The 21757-nt window shown below is 38.1% G+C and overlaps 1 protein-coding gene across 4 annotated transcripts in view; it reads right to left on the bottom strand.

Annotated features, from left to right (window-relative positions):
* Positions 1-21757, bottom strand: part of LOC127871814 (uncharacterized) — a 68806-nt gene that overhangs the window by 22963 nt on the left and 24086 nt on the right. For 3 of the 4 annotated variants that reach the window (XM_052415018.1, XM_052415017.1, XM_052415016.1), the window contains exons 7-12: positions 18957-20658; positions 16445-16556; positions 14876-15010; positions 14148-14264; positions 13573-13761; positions 12344-12406 (exon numbers count right to left, since the gene is read on the bottom strand). In XM_052415018.1, the coding sequence (XP_052270978.1) occupies positions 12344-12406; positions 13573-13761; positions 14148-14264; positions 14876-15010; positions 16445-16556; positions 18957-20658 (2318 nt within the window). Of the gene's footprint in view, positions 1-12343; positions 12407-12676; positions 12908-13572; positions 13762-14147; positions 14265-14875; positions 15011-16444; positions 16557-18956; positions 20659-21757 lie in introns of those variants that run through there. The other variant, XM_052415019.1, reaches the window with a different exon arrangement.

Genomic DNA, 21757 nt, shown 5'->3' on the forward strand with positions numbered 1-21757 from the left:
TGACCCGAAATAGTAAAATGGTTTCCGGATGATGACTCAAACACGTTTATGCCTAGGATCATGAAACTTCATAGGTACATTGATCATGACTTGCAGATGACCCCTAATGATTTTCAGGTCACTAGGTCAAAGGTCAAGGTCACAGTGACTCAACTTTGAAAAATGGTTTCCGGATGATAACTTAAGAATGCTTATGCCTATGTTCATGAAACTTCTTAGGTACATTGATCATGACTTGCAGATGACCCCTATTGACTTTCAGGTCACTAGGTCAAAGGTCAAGGTCACGGTGACTTGACACAGTAAAATGGTTTCCGGATGATAACACAAGAAAGCTTATGCCTAGGATCATGAAACTTCATAGGTACATTGATCATGACTCGCAGATGACCCCTATTGATTTTCAGGTCACAAGGTCAAAGGTTAAGGTCTCAGTGCCAAAAAACGTTTTCACACAATGGCTGCCACTACAACTGACAGCCCATATGGGGGGCATGCATGTTTTACAAACAGCCCTTGTTTCAAAAATGTTTCCATGTAGTATACTTATATTTATATTTAAAAAATTGATGCATATGAATGATAGACTTTACTGAAGTCATTTTAATGATACTGAAATCATGACAGTGAATTAATACTGATAATTATTTAATATATTTTGCTTGATACAATCATGTACATCTATATCTAATGAGATCATACTGTAACTTCAGTGATGAATTTCAGTGAATTAAATTAAATCCAAAATATAAGTAACTCATATATCTCTCCCGCAGCGCGCACATCTTAACATCCTGCTGTGTACCTATCCAGATCCAGATAAAAAGATATGATACATAATTATGTATCATATTGTTCAGAGGGTATGATTTTACCTCTGTTGTATCAATGTATTGTTTTACTTCTTTAATCAGTGTGTTTAAAGATATGTAAACATAGCTCCAGGGTCTTTGCTTCAGGCAATGAATATTTCGTATCCTGATAACTTTTTTAAATGGATATTTTAACTAGTTCCTACATTCAAAACAGTCAAATATATGTTAAGTAGTATCTGTACACATTTGTAGATTAAATTTGTACATCAAATATTATTTTTTACTTGTTTTAAAAAGATATAGTTCAAATGTTCATACTAGATTAATTTAGAACCTTAGTCATGTAACGAAGATCTAGAGTCCGTGGTCATGTGGTATTTAAACATTTTTAAATATAACCACTTTTATATAGAGTCCTGACCAGATCTCAAATGCATATCCCTTTTCTCTGTCACCCTGGTCATCTCCTATCAAAATGGCAAATTATATGCAGAACCGTTCTTTATACACAATGGTTGAATGAAAAATTGACATCCTTTTCACATGGAAATTTCACTTTGACAGTCATGGAAAAAGAGCCTGCACAACACAGATCAAAAATACTTTTATTTGTGGATAATCCAATATCTTGAAACTCTATTTGCATAAATATCTCAAGTCTTCATGAAATCAGGACAACAAAAATGTTTTTTAAGTCCTTAATTGACCTGGCTATAGTAATCAGATTATTATAAGCTCAATTAGTCTATTTATGTCATATGCATACATGCCATAATTTTTCAGACCAATTCCGGGACATTGAGTTAAATTGTCCGGGACTTTTGCCGATTTTCCGGGACATGTTTAAAATGTAGTGATATTTATAGACATATGCATTTTTGGTATGTTTTTTTTGTTTCGCATCGTTAATTGCAAAAGTTCGAAAGCCTATCCGAAATACACTTGATCTATTAACGTCAAATTAAACATTACTACTTCCGTTACTAGATACAAGCCATGTGTTTTCAGTGTAAGCGTTCTAAACATAGATGGTGACGTCACTGCGTTATTGTTATTAAACTGCTTTTAATGTTTTACTCAGCGATGTTGGACTTCAGATGTGTGAACAACTATCCTTTGCCCTTAAGCAGCGGGAAATAATGACGTAGTAGATTAAAGTCAATTAACAACCACATTAAACAATGCCGCCTTTTCGGTTTGACCGCGAACGTGAGACAATCGATATGATAACAGGACCGCTGTTAATTGATCGATTTTGACACGTAGCGTAGTCTGCCTATTCGGGTAGGCATTGTCATGGAGACGCTGCAGATATACACAGATTCGAGGTGCAGTTAAGCCTAAGATAAGGTACATGTATATATGGATTTTGTAAATTCCGGGACATTTGACAGATTTCCGGGACAGCGGGACAAGTTCTTCATTTCCGGGACTGTTCCGGACTATTCGGGACCTATGGCATGTATGATCATATGCTTTGTGTATTATAAACATACACACAATATTGCAGGTACGTGATAGCAATAAATAATAACAAAGCCATCCATACTATAAAGGTCAATGGAAAAGCCTGTGAGAACAAGAGGGCCTGAAAGGCCCAAGGTATCCCACGCAACATATGCTTTGTTTGAGGATGGGTGCAAATTGGACGGATGAACATAATGATAGATGGACGGACGGAGGACAATAACACAAAACTAAGACAAAGAAATCCGCCAAAGAACTTCCAAGATATGGCTCCGGACACTAAAAAGCATTTTTTTCAAGATACAAAGGGCAATGAGTCTGTTTTTAACAGATGGTTTACAATGCCATTTGGCGTGCATCATCCTCTTATGCATATATATACTCATACCAAGTTTAAATGAAATCCACCAAAGAACTTCCAAGATATGGCTCCGGACACAAAATGGCCGGACTGACGGACAGTCGGACGGACAACGCCAAAACAATATCCCTCCGCCTCAGAAATCCGCAAAAGCGCTTCCAAGATATGGCTCCGGACACAAAAATGCCTAAAGTAAAAAGCATTTTTTCAAGATACAAAGGGCCACAAGTCTGTTTTTAACAGATGGTGTACAATGCCATTTGGCGTGCATCATCCTCTTATGCATATATATACTCATACCAAGTTTAAATGAAATCCGCCAAAGCACTTCCAAGATATGGCTCCGGACACAAAAGTGCCTATAGTAAAAAGCATTTTTTCAAGATACAAAGGGCCATAAGTCTGTTTTTAACAGATGGTGTACAATGCCATTTGGCGTGCATCATCCTCTTATGCATATATATACTCATACCAAGTTTCAATGAAATCCGCCAAAGAACTTCTAAGATATGGCTCCGGACACTAAAAAGCATTTTTTCAAGATACAAAGGGCCATAAGTCTGTTTTTAACAGATGGTGTACAATGCCATTTGGCGTGCATCATCCTCTTATGCATATATATACTCATACCAAGTTAAAATGAAATCCACCAAAGAACTTCCAAGATATGGCTCTGGACACAAAAGTGCCGGACGGACGGACGGACAGCCGGACGGACGGACGGACAACGGCAAAACAATATCCCTCCGCCTCTGGCGGGGGATAAAAATTTGAACGCATTGAGTGTAATCACACAACTTGCTCATGGTGAGCTTTTGTGATCGCTTTATAACCGTCGTGAGCCGTCAACATTTGCCTTGTTAACTCTGTGGATGCCACGTTTATATTCCAATCTTCATAAAATTTGGCCAGAATATAAGTCTCAATGATATCTTGGATCAGTTCGAAAATGGTTACAATTGGTTGAAAAACATGGCTGCCAAGGGGCGGGACATTTTTCCTTATATTGCTATAGTAAAACATTGTTAACACTCGAGAGGTCACATTTATTTTCCGATCTTCATGAATTTTGGTCACAATATTTGTCCCAATAATATCTTGTTATCTCAGGTGAAAGAGTTTGGGCCTTTCAGACCCTCTTGTTTGTTCATCTTACCATTTGAAGAAAAGATATTATTGCACAGATGTCTTTCACATTTTGAATGTGTTATGCTGCATTTCTTATGTGGCTTGTTCGGGGTATATTGTTTAGCACATGTCGGTCAGTCCATCAGTCGATCCGTCCACCAGAAGGTTTCTGGATAATAACTCAAGAACGCTTAGGCCTTAGGATCATGAAACTTCATAGGTACATTGATCATGACTGGAAGATGAACCCTATTGATTTTCAGGTCACTAGATAAAAGGGTAAGGTCACAGTGACTAGAATGCTTAGGCCTAGGATCATGAAACTACAAAGGTACATTGATCATGACTGGCATATGACCCCTATTGATGTTCAGGTCATTAGGTCAAAGGTCAAGGTCACAGTGAGTCAAAACAGTTTAATGAATTCCGCATGATAACTCAAGAATGCTTACGTCTAGGATCATGAAACTTCATAGGTACATTGATCATGACTTGCAGATTACCCCTATTGATGTTTAGGTCACTAGGTCAAAGGTCAAGGTGACTCAAAACAGTCAAATAGTATCCGGATGATAACTCAAAAATGCTTAAGCCTAGGACCATTAAACTTCATAGGTACATTGATCATGACTGGTATATAACCCTTATTGATTTTCAGGTCACTTGGTAAAAGGTCAAGATCACAATGACTCATAACAGTAAAAAGGTTTCCTGATGATAACTCAAGAATAGTAAGGCCTAGGATTATGAAACTTCATAGGTAAATTGATCATGACTGGCAGATGATCCCTATTAATTTTCAGGTCACTAGGTCAAAGGTCAAGGTCACAGTGACAAAAAATGTATTCACACAATGGCTACCACTACAACTGACTGCCCATATGGGGGGCATGCATCTTTTACAAACAGCCCTTGTTTGTCTTATGTTGGTAAATGTTCATCTCGGTCAATTCTAGGTTAAGTTTGAAAGTAGGTCATATGTGGTCCAAACTAGGTCAACAAACCAAATCACAGAAAAGGTAAGTGAACACTCCGGATGTCACATTTTCTTCCAGATCTTCATGAAAATTGGACAGAATGTTATCTCAATGTAAAGTTTCAGTTTGAAAGTTGGTAGTTTGTCAAAAACTAGGTCATTAGGTCAAAATATAGAAAACTTCCTTTACCTTTCTACAGGTCACATTATCTTCCTGATTTTCATGAAAATTACTTACAATGTCCATCTTAATCAAATCAAACGCTGAATTTGCAAGTTGGTCATGTGCAGGCTAAAGCTAGGTTACAACTTAGTCAAATCATACACAAGTTTTTGACACTATAGAAGGAGTTTTGGGTGAGCGATACAGGGCTATCTTGTTTTAGAACAGCCTGTAGTAAGAAAGAAAGGTATTGTATTTGTTTAAAAAGTAACATTTTATTGTTATTGGAAGTAACTGAGCAATTATATGATGTTATAGTTTTGGTTATTTTGCTCACTTGTTATGATATGACAAGGTGAGCTTTTGTTATCACTCTTTGTCTGTTGTATTTTATCCCAAGTTTATTGTGAACACATATCATTTTACAATGTTTAAATTTGGGTGTCACCTCTTTGCAAGATTCTTACGAAACTAGTCACCTCTATGTCATTTTGGGTTTCATATTCTATCAAAAATTAGGGCACTAGGTCAAATATAAGAAAAGGTCTGTTAATACTTTAGTGGTCACATTCTCTCTTTGATCAACTTGTAAATTGGTTAGAACATTATTTTAAATGATTTCAAAGTCAAGCTTGAAAGTAGCATATTCAACATTTAGGTCACAAGGTTAGTCTCAGTGATTAACAGGTCACGTTCCAAAGTGGGTGATGTGCTTCTTAGCATTTGATCAATAACTAAAATCATTAAAATTTATGTTAACACTTACATTTTTTACCTGATCTTCATGGCAGTTGATCAGAATGTTCAAATAAATAAAAGTAGGAACTCGGTAACAAGGCTCAGATAGACGCAAACAGTTTGTTCATACTCACAATGCCTTTTTTTTCTAGATCTTCATGAAAAATTAGTAAACACCACTAGGAAACAATCCGTTTCAGGTGTGCCACATTGTGCTGTTAAAGCGATCTATGCATAGTATAGATTGTTACAAAACCTTGTTTGTCAATAAAACTAAATTAAATCAAGAGCACCGCCTTGCGGGTGCAGACCGCTCATCTATTTTCTTTTTAAAGGTGAAGGGACTCTCAATTTCAATCACAAAGGAGGGAGGGGTGGAGTGAAGAGGGGTGTATAGTGTGGGGGTGTGGACATTTATAACATTATTTTCCCAAAATGCGAAAAAAAATTAATTTTTTTTGGGGGGGTGGGGGGGGGGGGTATAATGTGAGGGTGTGGTGGTCATTTGTAAGATGATCTTTAAAAAAAAAATAGGGGGGTGGGGGGGGGGGGGTGGGGGGAGGGGATTCTTGGGTGCGATGGTTGGACGGTATTTCAACAAGGGCTGTTTGTAAAACATGCATGCCCCCCATATGGGCTGTCCGTTGTAGTGGCAGCCCTTGTGTGAATACGTTTATTGTCACTGTGACCTTGACCTTTGACCTAGTGACCTGAAAATCGATAGGGGTCATCTGCGAGTCATGATCAATGTACCTATGAAGTGTCATGATCCTAGGCAAAAGCGTTCTTGAGTTATCATCCGGAAGCAATTTTACTGTTTCCGGTCACCTTGACCTTTGACCTGAAAATCAATATGGGTCATCTGCGAGTCATGATCAATGTACCTATGACGTTAAATGATCCTAGGCGTAAGCGTTCTTGAGTTATCATCTGGAAACCATTTAACTATTTCGGGTCACTGTGACCTTGATCTTTGACCTAGTGACCTAAAAATCAAAAGGGGTCATCTGCGAGTCATGATCAATCTACCCATGAAGTTTCATGATCCTAGGCATATGTGTTGCTGAGTTATCATTCGAAAACGATTTTACTATTTCGGGTCACTGTGACCTTGACCTTTGACCTAGTGACCTCAACATCAATAGGGGTCATCTGCGCGTCATGATCAATCTACCCATGAAGTTTCATGATCCTAGGCATATGCGTTCTTAAGTTATCATCCGAAAACCATTTTACTATTTCCGGTCACCGTGACCTTGACCGTTGACCTAGTGACCTCAAAATCAATAGGGGTCATCTGCGAGTCATGATCAATCTACCTATGAAGTTTCAATATCCTAGGAGTATGCGTTCTTGAGTTATCATCCGAAAATAATTTTACTATTTCAGGTCACCGTGACCTTGACCTTTGACCTTGTGACCTCAAAATCAATAGGGGTCATCTGCAAGTCATGATCAATCTACCTATGAAGTTTCATTATCCTAGGCGTATGGGTTCTTGAGTTATCATCCGAAAACCATTTTACTATTTCGGGTCACAGTGACCTTTACCTTTGACCTTGTGACCTCAAAATTGATAGGGGTCATCTGCGAGTCATGATCTATCAAACGTTGAAGTTTCATGATCCTAGGCGTAAGCGTTCTTGAGTTATCATCCGGAAACCATTTTACTATTTCGGGTCACCGTGACCTTGACCTTTGACCTAGTGAATTCAAAATCAATAGGGATCATCTGCGAGTCATGATCAATCTACCTATGAAGTTTCATGATCCTAGGCATATGCGTTCTTGAGTTATCATCCGGAAACCATTTTACTATTTCGGGTCACCGTGACCTTGACCTTTGACCTAGTGACATCAAAATCAATAGGGGTCATCTGCGAGTCATGAATGTACCTATGAAGTTTCATGATCCTAGCCAAAAGCGTTCTTGAGTTATCATCCGTAAACCACCTGGTGGATGGACCGACCGACAGACCGACATGTGACAAGCAATATACCCCCTCTTCTTCGAAGGGGGGCATAAAAATAAAATAATAAAAATAAATATTTGTGTTTTTTAACCGTTTCTTAAAAATATAATTTGGGGGGTGGGGTGGGGGGGGGCGGTATATAGTGTGAGGGTGTGGTGGTCATTTGTGAGATGAAAAAAAAAAAAAAAAAAAAAATTAGGGGGAGGGGGATTCGGGGGAGGGGGGGGGGGGGGGGGGAGGGCACGGGGGATGGTTTGGGTGGAGTCTATTGTGGTTTGTCAGGTAAGAGTAGTTTTGTCAAAGTATCAATCAAATCTAATCATAAATAAAGAAGTTATGGCAATTTTAGCAAAATTTAATAATTTTACCTTGAGAGTCAAGGTCATTCAAAGGTCAAGGTAAAATCTAACTTGCCAGGTACAGTAACCTCATGATAGCATGAAAGGATTTGAAGTTTGAAAGCAATAGCCTTGATACTTTAGAAGTAAAGTGGATCGAAACACAAAATTTAACCATATATTCAAAGTTACTAAGTCAAAAAGGGCCATAATTCCGTAAAAATGACAACCAGAGTTATGCAACTTGTCCTTTTACTGTCCCATTATGATAGTTTGCAAGTGTTCCAAGTATGAAAGCAATATCTATGATACTTTAGGGGTAAAGTGGACCAAAACACAAAACTTAACAAAATTTTCAATTTTCTAAGTATAAAGGGCCCATAATTCCGTCCAAATGCCAGTCAGAGTTACATAACTTTGCCTGCACAGTCCCCTTATGATAGTTAATAAGTGTTGCAAGTATGAAAGCAATAGCTTTGATACTGTAGGAATAAAAAGGACCTAAACACAAAACTTAACCAAATTTTCAATTTTCTAAGTATAAAAAGGGCACATAATTCTGTCAAAATGCCAGTCAGAGTAACATAACTTTGCCTGCACAGTCCCCTTATGATAGTTAGTAAGTGTTGCAAGTATGAAAGCAATAGCTTTGATACTTAAGGAATAAAATGGACCTAAACACAAAACTTAACCAAAATTTTCAATTTTCTAAGTATAAAAAGGGCACATAATTCTGTCAAAATGCACGCTAGAGTTATCTAACTTTGCCTGCCCAGTCCCATCATGATAGTAAGTAAGTGTACAAAGTTTGAATGCAATAGCATTGATACTTTCTGAGAAAAGTGGACCTAAACACAAAACTTAACAGGACACCAACGCCGACGCCAAGGTGATGACAATAGCTCATAATTTTTTTTCAAAAAATACATGAGCTAAAAATGGCTCTCTAAAAGTTGTAGTCTTGGATGATATATTCCTCAACTTATAATCTACGACAATCTTTTGAGAAGAAAAACAAAATTTGACTATTATTATACCCCAACATACTGTGATTGGAGGCTAGCACAGGAAATCTCAATTATGTTCCTCGAAAAATAATGGGTTAGCATATTGTTGCTGTTTTATCAAGTTGTCTGGAACATTACTCCCCAAAAAATTGTAAGTTCAAATATGAGATATATAAGTAAATAAATCTCATTGAAGGGAGTGCAGTGTCCAAGAACGAAAACGATTGCACCACAACCATTAACTATTGACCTGCGTATAAATGACAAGCAATAAAAATTACACAATTGCGGTGATGTAGAATTAACTTAAATGGATGCTTATTTATTTTATGCTTTCCGGTGATTTATACAGAAATATCAGTGAAATAAACTGGTATTTCACTGTTTTAAACAGTGAAAAATAACAGTGAAAATATCGATATTTTTCGCTGTTTTTCTGGGAAAATCGATATTCCACCGAATCCAACAAACATCCTCTATATATCCATCCTCTTCAAAAGCATCGTCAAACCAGTACTTTCAGTACTTTGATTAGATGATTGGTCAGTTGATAGTATTGCTAGGTTGTTAACTCAGGCTATTGTTTGCACTCAGTTTGATAAAAACAAAGGCTAATTGATGATAAACAAGAGCTGTCACCATAGGATGACATATGCCCCCTATAAACACTTTGATAGAAGCTATGAGCATTTTTCGAAACCTAAACGCAGATATCGAAACCTAAACGCGGACCCTAAGTTCAAGGTAACTAAATTTTTGTGCGTATGGAAAGGCCTTGTCCATATACACACCTATACACAATATGAAGGTTATATCTCAAGGGACATAGAAGTTATGAGCATTTTTCGAAACCTAAACACAGATTTCGAAACCTAAACGCGGACCCTAAGTTCAAGGTCAAGGTCACAGGGGTCAAAATTTGTGTGCATATGGAAAGGCCTTGTCCATATACACATACATACCAAATATGAAAGTTATATCTCAAGGGACATAGAAGTAATGAGCATTTTGAGAAACCTAAACGCAAAGTGTGACGGAAAGACACACAGACAGACAGACGGTCCGATTACTATATGACCTCCTTCGGGGGCATAAAATGTTAAGTAACATAAATTTTTTCTATTGAATAATACAAAAGAATATCTTAAACATCGATTTAATTTCATATTTGTTGTTAAACTTATGACTAAATAAATGATAATATTAATGTTAACCCAATGCATCTTGTTCATTCAGTAAATCCACATGTTCTTATTACGTTCCTTGAAGATATTTTTAACTAACTGTTGTGATGTGTCAATGATGTCATGTCCAATTAAGTTTTCATACCAGATTGGCTATTATAGAAAAATGAAAGAAAGATGAAACAGTATCGTTCTTATTTAATAAAACAGACAACAATTTGTTATAACAGAAACTGCACATGAAATAAATCCACCAAAAGTTTGCTACAAAAGTTGCCTTTTTATTTCTGTTTTGCCAGATTAGCTGATCACTAATCCTTTCATCGCTTGCATAAATTAACATTTGCCAGCTAAGTGTTCTTTTTGACACCTTATCAACGATAAAGCTCAATCAATTTTGTTAAGTGCGCAAGATATTGCGTTATGATTGTAGCCTCAAATTATAACCAATACATTGTTATTTTTACTTGCACATGTTTCATGCACAAACAAACCTTCTTAACACCTAATTATTTATTTTCTTCTGTCGGTCACATATTCTTTAGCCACATATTAGATGCACAAAAGACGATATGACATCAGAGGTGAGAGAAAACAACCCAGATTGATTTGATTGTTAACTTTTCACACATACATGCCATAATTTTTCAGACCAATTCCGGGACATTGAGTTAAATTGTCCAGGACTTTTGCCGATTTTCCGGGACACGTATAAAATGTAGGGATATTCATAGACATATGCATATTTGGTACGTTTTTTTTTTGTTTCGCATCGTTAATTGCAAAAGTTCGAAAGCCTATCCGAAATACACTTGATCTATTAACGTCAAATTAAACATTACTACTTCCGTTACTAGATACAAGCCATGTGTTTTCAGTGTAAGCGTTCTAAACATAGATGGTGACGTCACTGCGTTATTGTTATTAAGACATGTGTGTAACGCGTAGTTGTTGATACGCCTTTATTCATTTATAACATTTATATAATAAAACATACAACAATACAGTACCGTTAGATCGTCAACTCAAATGAATTCACAATACATACACCCAATCACAATAAAACAAATACAACAAAACGGTACCGGTAGATCGTCAACTTAAAATCCGGACAGTCACACACTGCTTTTATTTTTTTTTACTCAGCGATGTTTGACTTCAGATGTGTGAACAACTATCCTTTGCCCTTACGCAGCGGGAAATAATGACGTAGTAGATTAAAGTCAATTAACAACCACATTAAACAATGCCGCCTTTCGGTTTGACCGCGAAAGTGAGACAATCGATATGATAACAGGACCCCTGTTAATTGATTGATTTTGACACGTAGCGTAGTCTGCCTATTCGGGTAGACATTGTCATGGAGACGCTGCAGATATACACAGATTCGAGGTGCAGTTAAGCCTAAGATAAGGTACATGTATATATGGATTTTGTAAATTCAGGGACATTTGACAGATTTCCGGGAATGCGGGACAAGTTCTTCATTACCGGGACTGTCTTGGACAATCCGGGACGAATGGCATGTATGTTTCACACCTCAATATGACTGTAGGTACACAGGTAAGAATGACTTTCTTAGTGAAATATACAGACCATTGGCTGCAATAGACAGGTGAGCGTTTAACTCAGGTGTAATAGAAAAAGATTGTGTTGGAATCTAGACTGACCACTGTAGGCAGTCGACCGCTGTTCTTAGATGACCGATTCGACCGGTTGGAGTGTATATACATTTGTAAGTGTAGAAATGACCTCTAAATGTGACACATTTTAAACTAGAGTTACCCAAATTTACCTATGAGGTTATTTTAATGCAGGCACAACGTGTTTAAAGTTAAATAAAATAAATCCCTCCAGCCATTCCTGAAAAACTGTCAAACTTCAACCAGCCTATACACTGAATTATATAAATCTCTAAGTGTAAAATAACCACTCATTTTGAAAAAAAATCAAACAAGAAGTACCAAACTTTGCCTGTGGGGTCATTTTAGTATGATGAATACATGTTGTAAATTTGAATGAAATCAATGACACCAGGGTGAGCTGAATAGTTTAACTTTTTTCAGTCAAGCTAAAACGTGACTAAAAAGTGTTTAAACGCTAGTTTTTGATTCCACATGACACAGTCTGAACTCAGCAGAGATGTCTTTCAAACAACTGATCTGACCAGAAGTAAACAATTGTGATACTCACTGTAGCAGAATGCACCATCAAAGACTGGTCAGCCCCTCCACTGACCACCTGGTCCCCATTCACCTGTCAACATGAAACAAACACTGTATCAGAGACTGGTCAGCCTCTCCACTAACCACCTGGTCCCCATTCACCTGTCAACATGAAACACAAACACTGTATCATAGAATGGTCAGCCCCTCCACTGATCACCTGGTCCCCATTCACCTGTCAACATGAAACACAAACACTGTATCAGAGACTGGTCAGTCCCTCCACTAACCACCTGGTCCCCATTCACCTGTCAACATGAAATACAAACACTGTATCATAGAATGGTCAGCCCCTCCACTAATCACCTGTCAACATGAAACACAAACACTGTATCAGAGACTGGTCAGTCCCTCCACTGACCACCTGGTCCCCATTCACATGTCATCATGAAACAAAAACACTGTATCAGAGACTGGTCAGCCCCTCCACTGACCACCTGGTCTTCATTCACCTGTCAACATGAACCTCAAACACTCTTATCTATATCAGAGACTGGTCAGCCCCTCCACTGACCACCTGGTCCCCATTCACCTGTCAACATGAAACACAAACACTGTATCAGAGACTGGTCAGCCCCTCCACTGATCACCTGGTCCCCATTCACCTGTCAACATGAAATACAAACACTGTATCATAGAATGGTCAGCCCCTCCACTGACCACCTGGTCCCCATTCACCTGTCAACATGAACCACAAACACTGTATCAGAGAATAGTCAGCCCCTCCACTGACCACCTGGTCCCCATTCACCTGTCAACATGAAACACAAACACCATAGAACGCATGGTGCTATGTATGGTCTTATATATTTTCATAGAGTGAGCAGGGGTATATATTTATCGTCATGCTTAATTACTTCTCATCAAAAGTAGGTAAGTCTCAATGTCTTGAAACCCGTTGCCTTTTATTAAGGCTATTAAACCAAAAACATTCAATGTATAGTTCAGGTTAAAAATAATTGTATTGCTGATACAAGAGTTTTTTTGGCAGATCAGAAATTTAAGCAATAAAACATGATGATATGGTCTGTTCTTGATGCCTCATGATAAGTTAAGATGTCTGGCTGACAATACGTTTTTATGGGTTAAAATAACCCGTTTTTTAAGGAGATTTCAAGTGACAAGTACTACCTAATGATAGAAGACCTTTCCACTATTATGGTGGTTATACTAACCCATAAAAGAATAATTGCCTACCTGTAGACAGAGTGGGGGTTGTGTGTGACCCTCCAGCATGGTGATGAGTAGCCCAGTGATGGCATCCAGGATGTAGATGACCTTATCCCCTGTGGCCAGACACAGCATCTTGGTCATGCCTGCACTTGTAGAGCTCATGGCGTGTATAGGGGAGGTCGTACAGGAGAATGTGTTCAATTCCTTGTCAGTCTGCATGGGAGACACATGAAACATTGGATACAAAGGCAAAACCACTTATTAACAAGAGTGTTTGTAAATCATGTATGACCCCCCTCCCTCTCTACTTAAAATCATGTTAAGTCCAACTTTTAAGGCTCAAGACATAAGGAAGTTGATTAAACTGCCTGGAATGTAAACACCATGTCGAGGAGGACCCATATAAAGCCATAATAAATGACTCATTATTTATCATATATAATGCAGGCAGTACCATTCAATTCCAATCATTAGACAACATTCTATCCATGGTTTAATTGGTGTTTCATCATTATTCAAAGTCTACTCAAGAGAAATTTATTTTGGGTATTAAGGGTACAATTATACAGTGCAGTATATTACCCTTAACGTAGACCTACCTTGAGGCTTCTAACAGACACAGCACCATCTGAAAGTCCTACAAAGAGTCGCCCCCAGTTCTCGTGCAGACTGGTCAAGCGACTCTGGTAGTCGTATGTAGCAATCAGGTTGAACTTCTGAAACCAGACAAAATCATGATCATACTATTTAAGCCTCAACAGATTTACATCAAACAAATCATGACTACATGTCATCATTGTTGATCTTACAACAGATTATATTTGCACAATCTCATCTACAGCGCTGTTTTCAAATACCCTCTATGACTTTCTTTTGCACTGCTTAGAAAATTAGTGAAATTTATGTCAGAACATCACATTATAATTGATCTTTAAAAGAGAAGAAATCATACACAGAGTGTCAATAATCCGACCAGAAAATATCCTTCTAGCTTTCATGAGCCATATTCAACACCATTTAAATGAGTCTCACCCTGGATTAACAGGGTATTATTCATGTGCAGAAAGTGCTGTCTCAGATTACCTTGTGCTGCTCACACAGGCTAATCAGGGACGACACTTTCCACTTTTATTGTATTTTCAGTTTAAAGGAAGTCTCTTCTCTTAAAGAAAGTAAACATTGTAAAAAGTGTTGTCTGTGATTAGCCTGTGCAGACTGCCAAACCTAATAAACCTAGGCTAAACTAGGACAAAAACACTTAATGCCCATGAATTAAACAATGTTTTACCAAAGCGAGAATTATATCAAGAAAGCACAGCCCACGAACCTGTGGAGTGAAGAGCATGAGTTTCTTGCAGGGTCCCCCTGTGTACAGGATGTCCTGCCTGTCCTCCACACTGGTCACATGCATGCAGCTCACCAGGTACGGGGAGCAGTCTAACTCCTTCATTACTTGGCCAGCCTGAAACAAAGTAGGAACTTAGTTGGAAACTATAGTTCTAGCTTGATTGCATTGAAATCTTCGGCTATCTGAGACACTCTTGAGTCTGTTTTCTGGGGTAAAACAAGTACTTAATGTCTTAAGGGTAAATCCTAAAAAAAACCTTCATGAGTGAGATGCAAGCCCTGGACCTCTCAGAGCTACTGCTAGGCACACACCTTATTTACTGTGCCACCGCAGTCCCCAAGTCAATTTTTAACAAGAGATGTGTTGTCAGAAACACAATGCCCCCTATTGCGCCGCTTTGAAATTAAATTTCAATATATCATTTGGCAGGTTTAGAAATTATCTCCCTTTTAAAGCTTATTACTTCCCTTGGAATGTATTTTTTTTAAACTTTTGACCTTGAAGGATTACTTTGACCTTTCACCACTCAAAATGTGCAGCTTCATGAGATACAGATGCATGCTAAATATCAAGTTGCTATCTTCAATATTGCAAAAGTTATGGCCAATGTTTAAGTTTTCGGACAGACGCACAGACTGACAGATGCACAGTTCAACTGCTATATGCCACCCTACCGGGGGCATAAAAAGTCATTTACACTTAAGACCAAGAACATGTAATGTGCCTGTCACAATGAAGCTGAACATCTAAGCAATTCCACACAAAACCATTGAATGGCATGCAGGCTTGTTCTGATTTTGATCAGTGATGAGGTGAACACAATCAAACATTAACTGCATATATATCTAGATTGTGATACAAAATAAATTCACAGATTTTTACAATGACTATGTATTTAGTGTTATCACCATTGAGAATATTTTTGCTCAAATTATTTTTTTTCTATTTAACAACGTTTTGTGAAGAAAAATTGTAGCGAAATGGTTTCAAGAGCCAAAGGTTATTTTCTTCTCCTACTGAAAATACTCTGTGTCATCAAAAGTTGCACCTATTTTCTAATTTCTTAAATGACATAATAAACCTACATATTTCAATAACCTTTAAATCTGGATTGTCTTAGAGTTAATCATGAAATGGACTTGCATCATGATTCGATGGTTAAATCCTTAAATAAAGGCAGCAAGATAATGCTTTGATAATGCATTTTCTTGATAAAAATAAAAGCTATTGCCAAGCAATATGGTCCCCTACTGGTGAAACTCCACCATTGTCAGATTTTTTATATATATATTTGTTGCCATAGCAACCATTATTATTGATGTAGGAACAAAATGAAATGACGTGCATAATCTCCATATTGCCATCTATCCATATTTTAAGTTTCATGAAAAAATATGAAGAACTTTTAAAGTTATCGCCCAAAAAAGTTAGCGTCCAAAAAAGTGTGACGGACAGACTGACTGACAGAGCGCAAACCATAAGTCCCCTCCAGTTTCACCAGTAAGGAACAATAAATCATTAAAAAGACAATTCCAAACAGTTGTGTACCTTGAGATGAAACCTGCGTATTTCACTGCCGTTGTAGCACACATAGAGGTCCTGTTTGAACACCTGTACACATGCTACTGAGATACTTGGACCGCAGTACTGCACCACTGGCCTGCAACAATATAATATAATATGTGTCTTGTTCTGTGAAAATTGGGCAAATTGCATGTGCCTTAAGTGACAACACTTTCCGCTGGTATGGTATTTTTCGTTAAAGGAAGTCCCTTTTTACCAAATATCTAGTTTAAGTGGAAAGGTGTCATCCCTAATTAGCCTGTGCAGACTGCACAGGCTAATCTAAAACACTTTACGCACATGCATTATGCCCAGTTTTATCAGAACAAGACAGATATATTAATTCATACCAAATCAGTTTATGGTAACCACAGTACATTACAGTACATTTATCATTTAATTATTTGAAAATTGAAATTTCATTTGTCTGCATGTTTATAATAAAATAGGACATATTTTAAGTTTATTGTAGTGATGCAAAGATTTAGTAAACAAATATAAGTAATGTGCGAGTTTGTCAATTTGGATGTAGGAAAAATACCTCATAACGTAAGTTAAATTTGATTGTTGACTTCAGTATTATTCCAAAAATAATAAAGCATCTTGTAAACAAGAGATGTGTTTGTCAGAAACACAATGCCCCCTACTGCGCTGCTTTGATACATGTTTTTTGACCTTTGACCTTGAAGGATGACCTTGACCTTTCACCACTCAAAATGTGCAGCTCCATGAGATTCACATGCATGCCAAATATCAAGTTGCTATGTGAAGGGACATAAAAGTTATGAGCATTTTTCAAAACCTCAACAGGAAACCTAAACGCAAAGTGTGACGGAAAGACGGACAGACGGTCCGATCACTATACTATATGCCCTCCTTCGAGGGCATAAAAAAAGAACTAATTTAAGCGTGTAAGCAGATGTTAAATGTATTCCATTTTCTGTTTGCAGATTGGAATTACAACAACAGAGTGTTGGCCAATTGAGCTGTCAATGAGCGACACACTGCAGAAAATACAGCAGCAGAAATAAAATTAATGACCCTGGAATTAGGCATAAAAGTCCAAATGTACATGTATTTAGCTCAGATAGCATCAACATTTGAATGAGACTAACATAAAACAAGAGGGCCATGATAGCCCTGAATCGCTCACCTGACTAACAAATACAATCCCAACCCATTTTCATCAAGATAAACATTCTGACCAAATTTCATAAAGATTGGATGAAAACTGTGACCTCTATTGTCTACACAAGGTTTTTCTAATATTTGACCTATTGACCTAGTTTTTTACCCCAGGTGACCCAAATACAATCCCAACATTTATAAAGATTGGATGAAAACTGTGACCTCTATTGTCTACACAAGGTTTTTCTATCATTTGTCCTAGTGACCTAGTTTTTGACCCCAGATGACCAAAATACAATCCCAACCCAGATTTCATCAAGACAAACATTCTAACCAAATTTCATGAAGATTGGATGAAAACTGTGACCTCTATTGTCTACACAAGGTTTTTCTATTATTTGACCTAGTGACATAGTTTTTGACCGAAGATGACCCAAATACAATCCCATACAAGGGTTTTTCTATTATTTGACCTAGTGACCTAATGTTTGACCTAGTGACCTAGTTTTTGACCCCAGATGACCCAAATACAATCCCGACCCAGATTTCATCAAGATAAACATTCTGACCAAATTTCATAAAGATTGGATTAAAACTGTGACCTCTACTGTCTACACAAACAAATTGTTGACGGGTTTTCTATTATTTGACCTAGTGACCTAGTTTTTGACTTCAGATGACCCAAATACAATCCCAACCCAGATTTCATCAAGATAAACATTCTGACCAAATTTCATAAAGATTGGATGAAAACTGCGACCTCTATTGTCTACACAAGGTTTTTCTATTATTTGACCTAGTTTTTGACCTAGTGACCTAGTTTTTGACCCCAGATGACCCAAATACATTCCCAACCCAGATTTCATCAAGATAAACATTCTGACCAGATTTCATAAACATTGGATGAAAACTGTGACCTCTACTGTCTACACAAACAAATTGTTGATGATTTTTCAATTATTTGACCTAGTGACCTAGTTTTTGACAGAAGATGACCCAAATACAATCCCAACCCAGATTTCATCAAGATAAACATTCTGACCAAATTTTATAAAGATTGGATGAAAACTGTGACCTCTATTGTCTACACAAGGTTTTTCTTTTATTTGACCTATTATGTGACCTAGTTTTTGACCTAGTGACCTAGTTTTTGACCCCAGATGACTCAAATACAATCCCAACCCAGATTTCATCAAGATAAACATTTTGACCAAATTTCATAAAGATTGGATGAAAACTGTGACGTCTACTGTCTACACAAACAAATTGTTGACGGACACACGCACGCATGCCCATACGGACGCCGGACATCACACGCTCACATAAGCTCACCATGTCACTTCGTGACAGGTGAGCTAAAAATACTTACACTTGCTCCTGCGTTGGCTGTTTCTGTGAAAGATCAGAATCTGACGGTGTTTCTGGCTCGAGTTGCACTTCATCGAGCAATGATCGCTTCAACCCCTGTGGACCCTGCGGGGGTTTAGTTTTCTCAGGGATTCTTGGAGTCCCTGCTTCCGAGCCACTTTGAACAAGATCTTCCTCCGACCTTGAGGCACACTTGAAAGACAGTCTTGATCTCGTCCCAGGTACATTGGTACCAGTGTCTGCATCACAGTCAGTGTCTGAGTTGAGAATGAAGCTCTCTTTTTGTTTCCTCCTTGACATCTGATCTCGCTCCTTTTTAGATTTCAGCCTCTTTCTTGTGGGAGATGGCGCCTCCCCTATTATGAGGGGAGGGGGTGGAGACTTGGAACTTTTGAGCGGGGTTTCCAATATCTGGGTCAATACTGGGTAAGAATCTGTGTCGATTCTCTCCAAATTTACTGAACAATCTCTCACTGGACTTTCATGCACATGGTCAACTCGTATGCCAGTGTATTTCACATCTGAGCTCCAAGGCAGAGAAAGCTCATCCTGCAAAGCTCTTGGTGTCAAATCATCCAGGGTATCTGTGCCTGACCTCTGAGTAACCATATCCAACTTATTTTCTCCATCAGTCTGTTTTCCATGGCCATCACAAATACGCTTGATTTCTGCCCCCAGAGAAAAGGTGCTGATGATACTTCTATCTTCGCCATCGTTGGCATCTGTCAAGGTCTTTGTACTGTTTGTATCACTCCTATAACCTGTTTCTGTTGGTAACTGGGAGGCTGGGTTGGATAGAACAGTTGGCGTCTTGGAACCAGCATCTGGAGTGCGTCGTAACTGAGAAACAGCTTCAGGTGAACTAAACACTGTAAACATCAGATTTTTATTTTTGTTTTCCTGTGACATGTGCCTAACAAAAGATTCATAGTTCATTCCCTCTGGCAAAGTTCCCATGTACTTCATGGATACCTTGCGCCTCTCAGTATCACTGCCATCAGATCCGATGCTGAAGCTGCTGTCTCTACGTTCCCTTACTCTACCAGCTAGTCCCAACCCTCGACTATCAGTCTCATTACTGAGCTGTTGAGGCAACGGGGATGCACCTTTAGGAATAATACCCTTCTCAATGGATTCAATACTTTTGTTCAACAATTTTCCAATGTCTGTATCCCCTTTCATGAGTGCCTCAAGGGTTACAAAACCTACTTTATCTAAAGGTGGATTTATCAAACTAAGGGAATTCTTCTTGTTTACGCTTTCTTTTTTTTCTAATACACCTTTGTCAGCAGAAACATGTTGTTCTTTAGGCCCACTTTCAACAGAGGCTCTAGGCGTTCTATCAAAATCCTGACACTCAAATCCTTTGGAGTGGGACGACGTTACAGTCTCTGTGCTCCCTGTAAGCACATCCAAGGACTTTGAGAATAGTAAGCTGGCTGTGTTACTTTTCTTGGCGTTCAGGTCGCCAGCGGACAGGGGTTCGGAAGTGCTTGAGGTCAAAGACCCTCGCCTCTGACCAGGAAGGTCAAGGTCCGGCTGTGACCCAGACTCTACATTGGAGTATCCACCCACAGAGGAGAGGTCAGAAGGTCGCGACATGAGGAACTTGGCCATGACAAGATTGTCTGCGTACTGTGAGGTGAGATGCAGAGGAAGTGAGCCAGCCCCAGTCTGTGAGCAGGCTGAAGAACTGCGGCTGTCTAAAATAGAATGCAAGTCAGTCATGTGGCTGTCTGAAATAGAATGCAAGTCAGTCATGTGGCTGTCTAAAATAGAATGCAAGTCAGTCATGTGGCTGTCTGAAATAGAATGAAAGTCAGTCATGCGGCTGTCTAAAATAGAATGCAAGTCAGTCATGTGGCTGTCTGAAATAGAATGCAAGTCAGTCATGTGGCTGTCTAAAATAGAATGCAAGTCAGTCATGTGGCTGTCTGAAACAAAATACAAGTCAGTCATGTGGCTGTCTAAAATATAATGCAAGTCAGTCATGTGGCTGTCTCAAATATAATGCAAGTCAGTCATGTGGCTGTCTCAAATATTATGCAAGTCAGTCATGTGGCTGTCTGAAACAGAATACAAGTCAGTCATGTGGTTGTCTCAAATATAATGCAAGTCAGTCATGTGGCTGTCTCAAACAGAATACAAGTCAGTCATGTTGCTGCCTCAATTATAATGAGAGTCAGTCATGTGGCTATCTGAAACAGAATACAAGTCAGTCATGTGGCTGTCTAAAATAGAATGCAAGTCAGTCATGTAGCTGTCTGAAACAGAATACAAGTCAGTCATGTGGCTGTTTAAAATAGAATGCAAGTCAGTTGTGCCCCTGTCTAAAATAGAACTCAAGTAAAGCAGTTGGCTGTCTAATATAGAAATTAAGTCAGTTGTGTAGATATCTATAGAAGAATAAGTCAGTCAAGTGGCTGTCTAAAATATCATTTGAGTCAGTCGTATTGCTGTCTAGAATTCCATTTAATAATGTGCATATTTTTTACAGATATATTAAGGCCAATAGACCAAATATATACCACACATTTATATTAAATCAAATTATACCAGAATTGTGTTATGTGTTATTAATATAAGTTTCCTGCCGTATTTTAACTTCTCTTGATTAAACTAAATGATTTTATGATATAGTTGGTTGAATTTATGAAATGTGCAAAATGTGCTTAGAAAGTATTAATATTTTGTGTACTTTGATGTTATTAATATGACGGAATTTGCTTACAAAAATAATGCTCAATGCCAAACTGCCATAACAGTGACATGCATTTGGCATTATTACAATTTTAATTACTA

This window comes from Dreissena polymorpha, chromosome 3 (genome assembly GCF_020536995.1).
Source record: "Dreissena polymorpha isolate Duluth1 chromosome 3, UMN_Dpol_1.0, whole genome shotgun sequence".
Classification (NCBI taxonomy): domain Eukaryota; kingdom Metazoa; phylum Mollusca; class Bivalvia; order Myida; family Dreissenidae; genus Dreissena; species Dreissena polymorpha.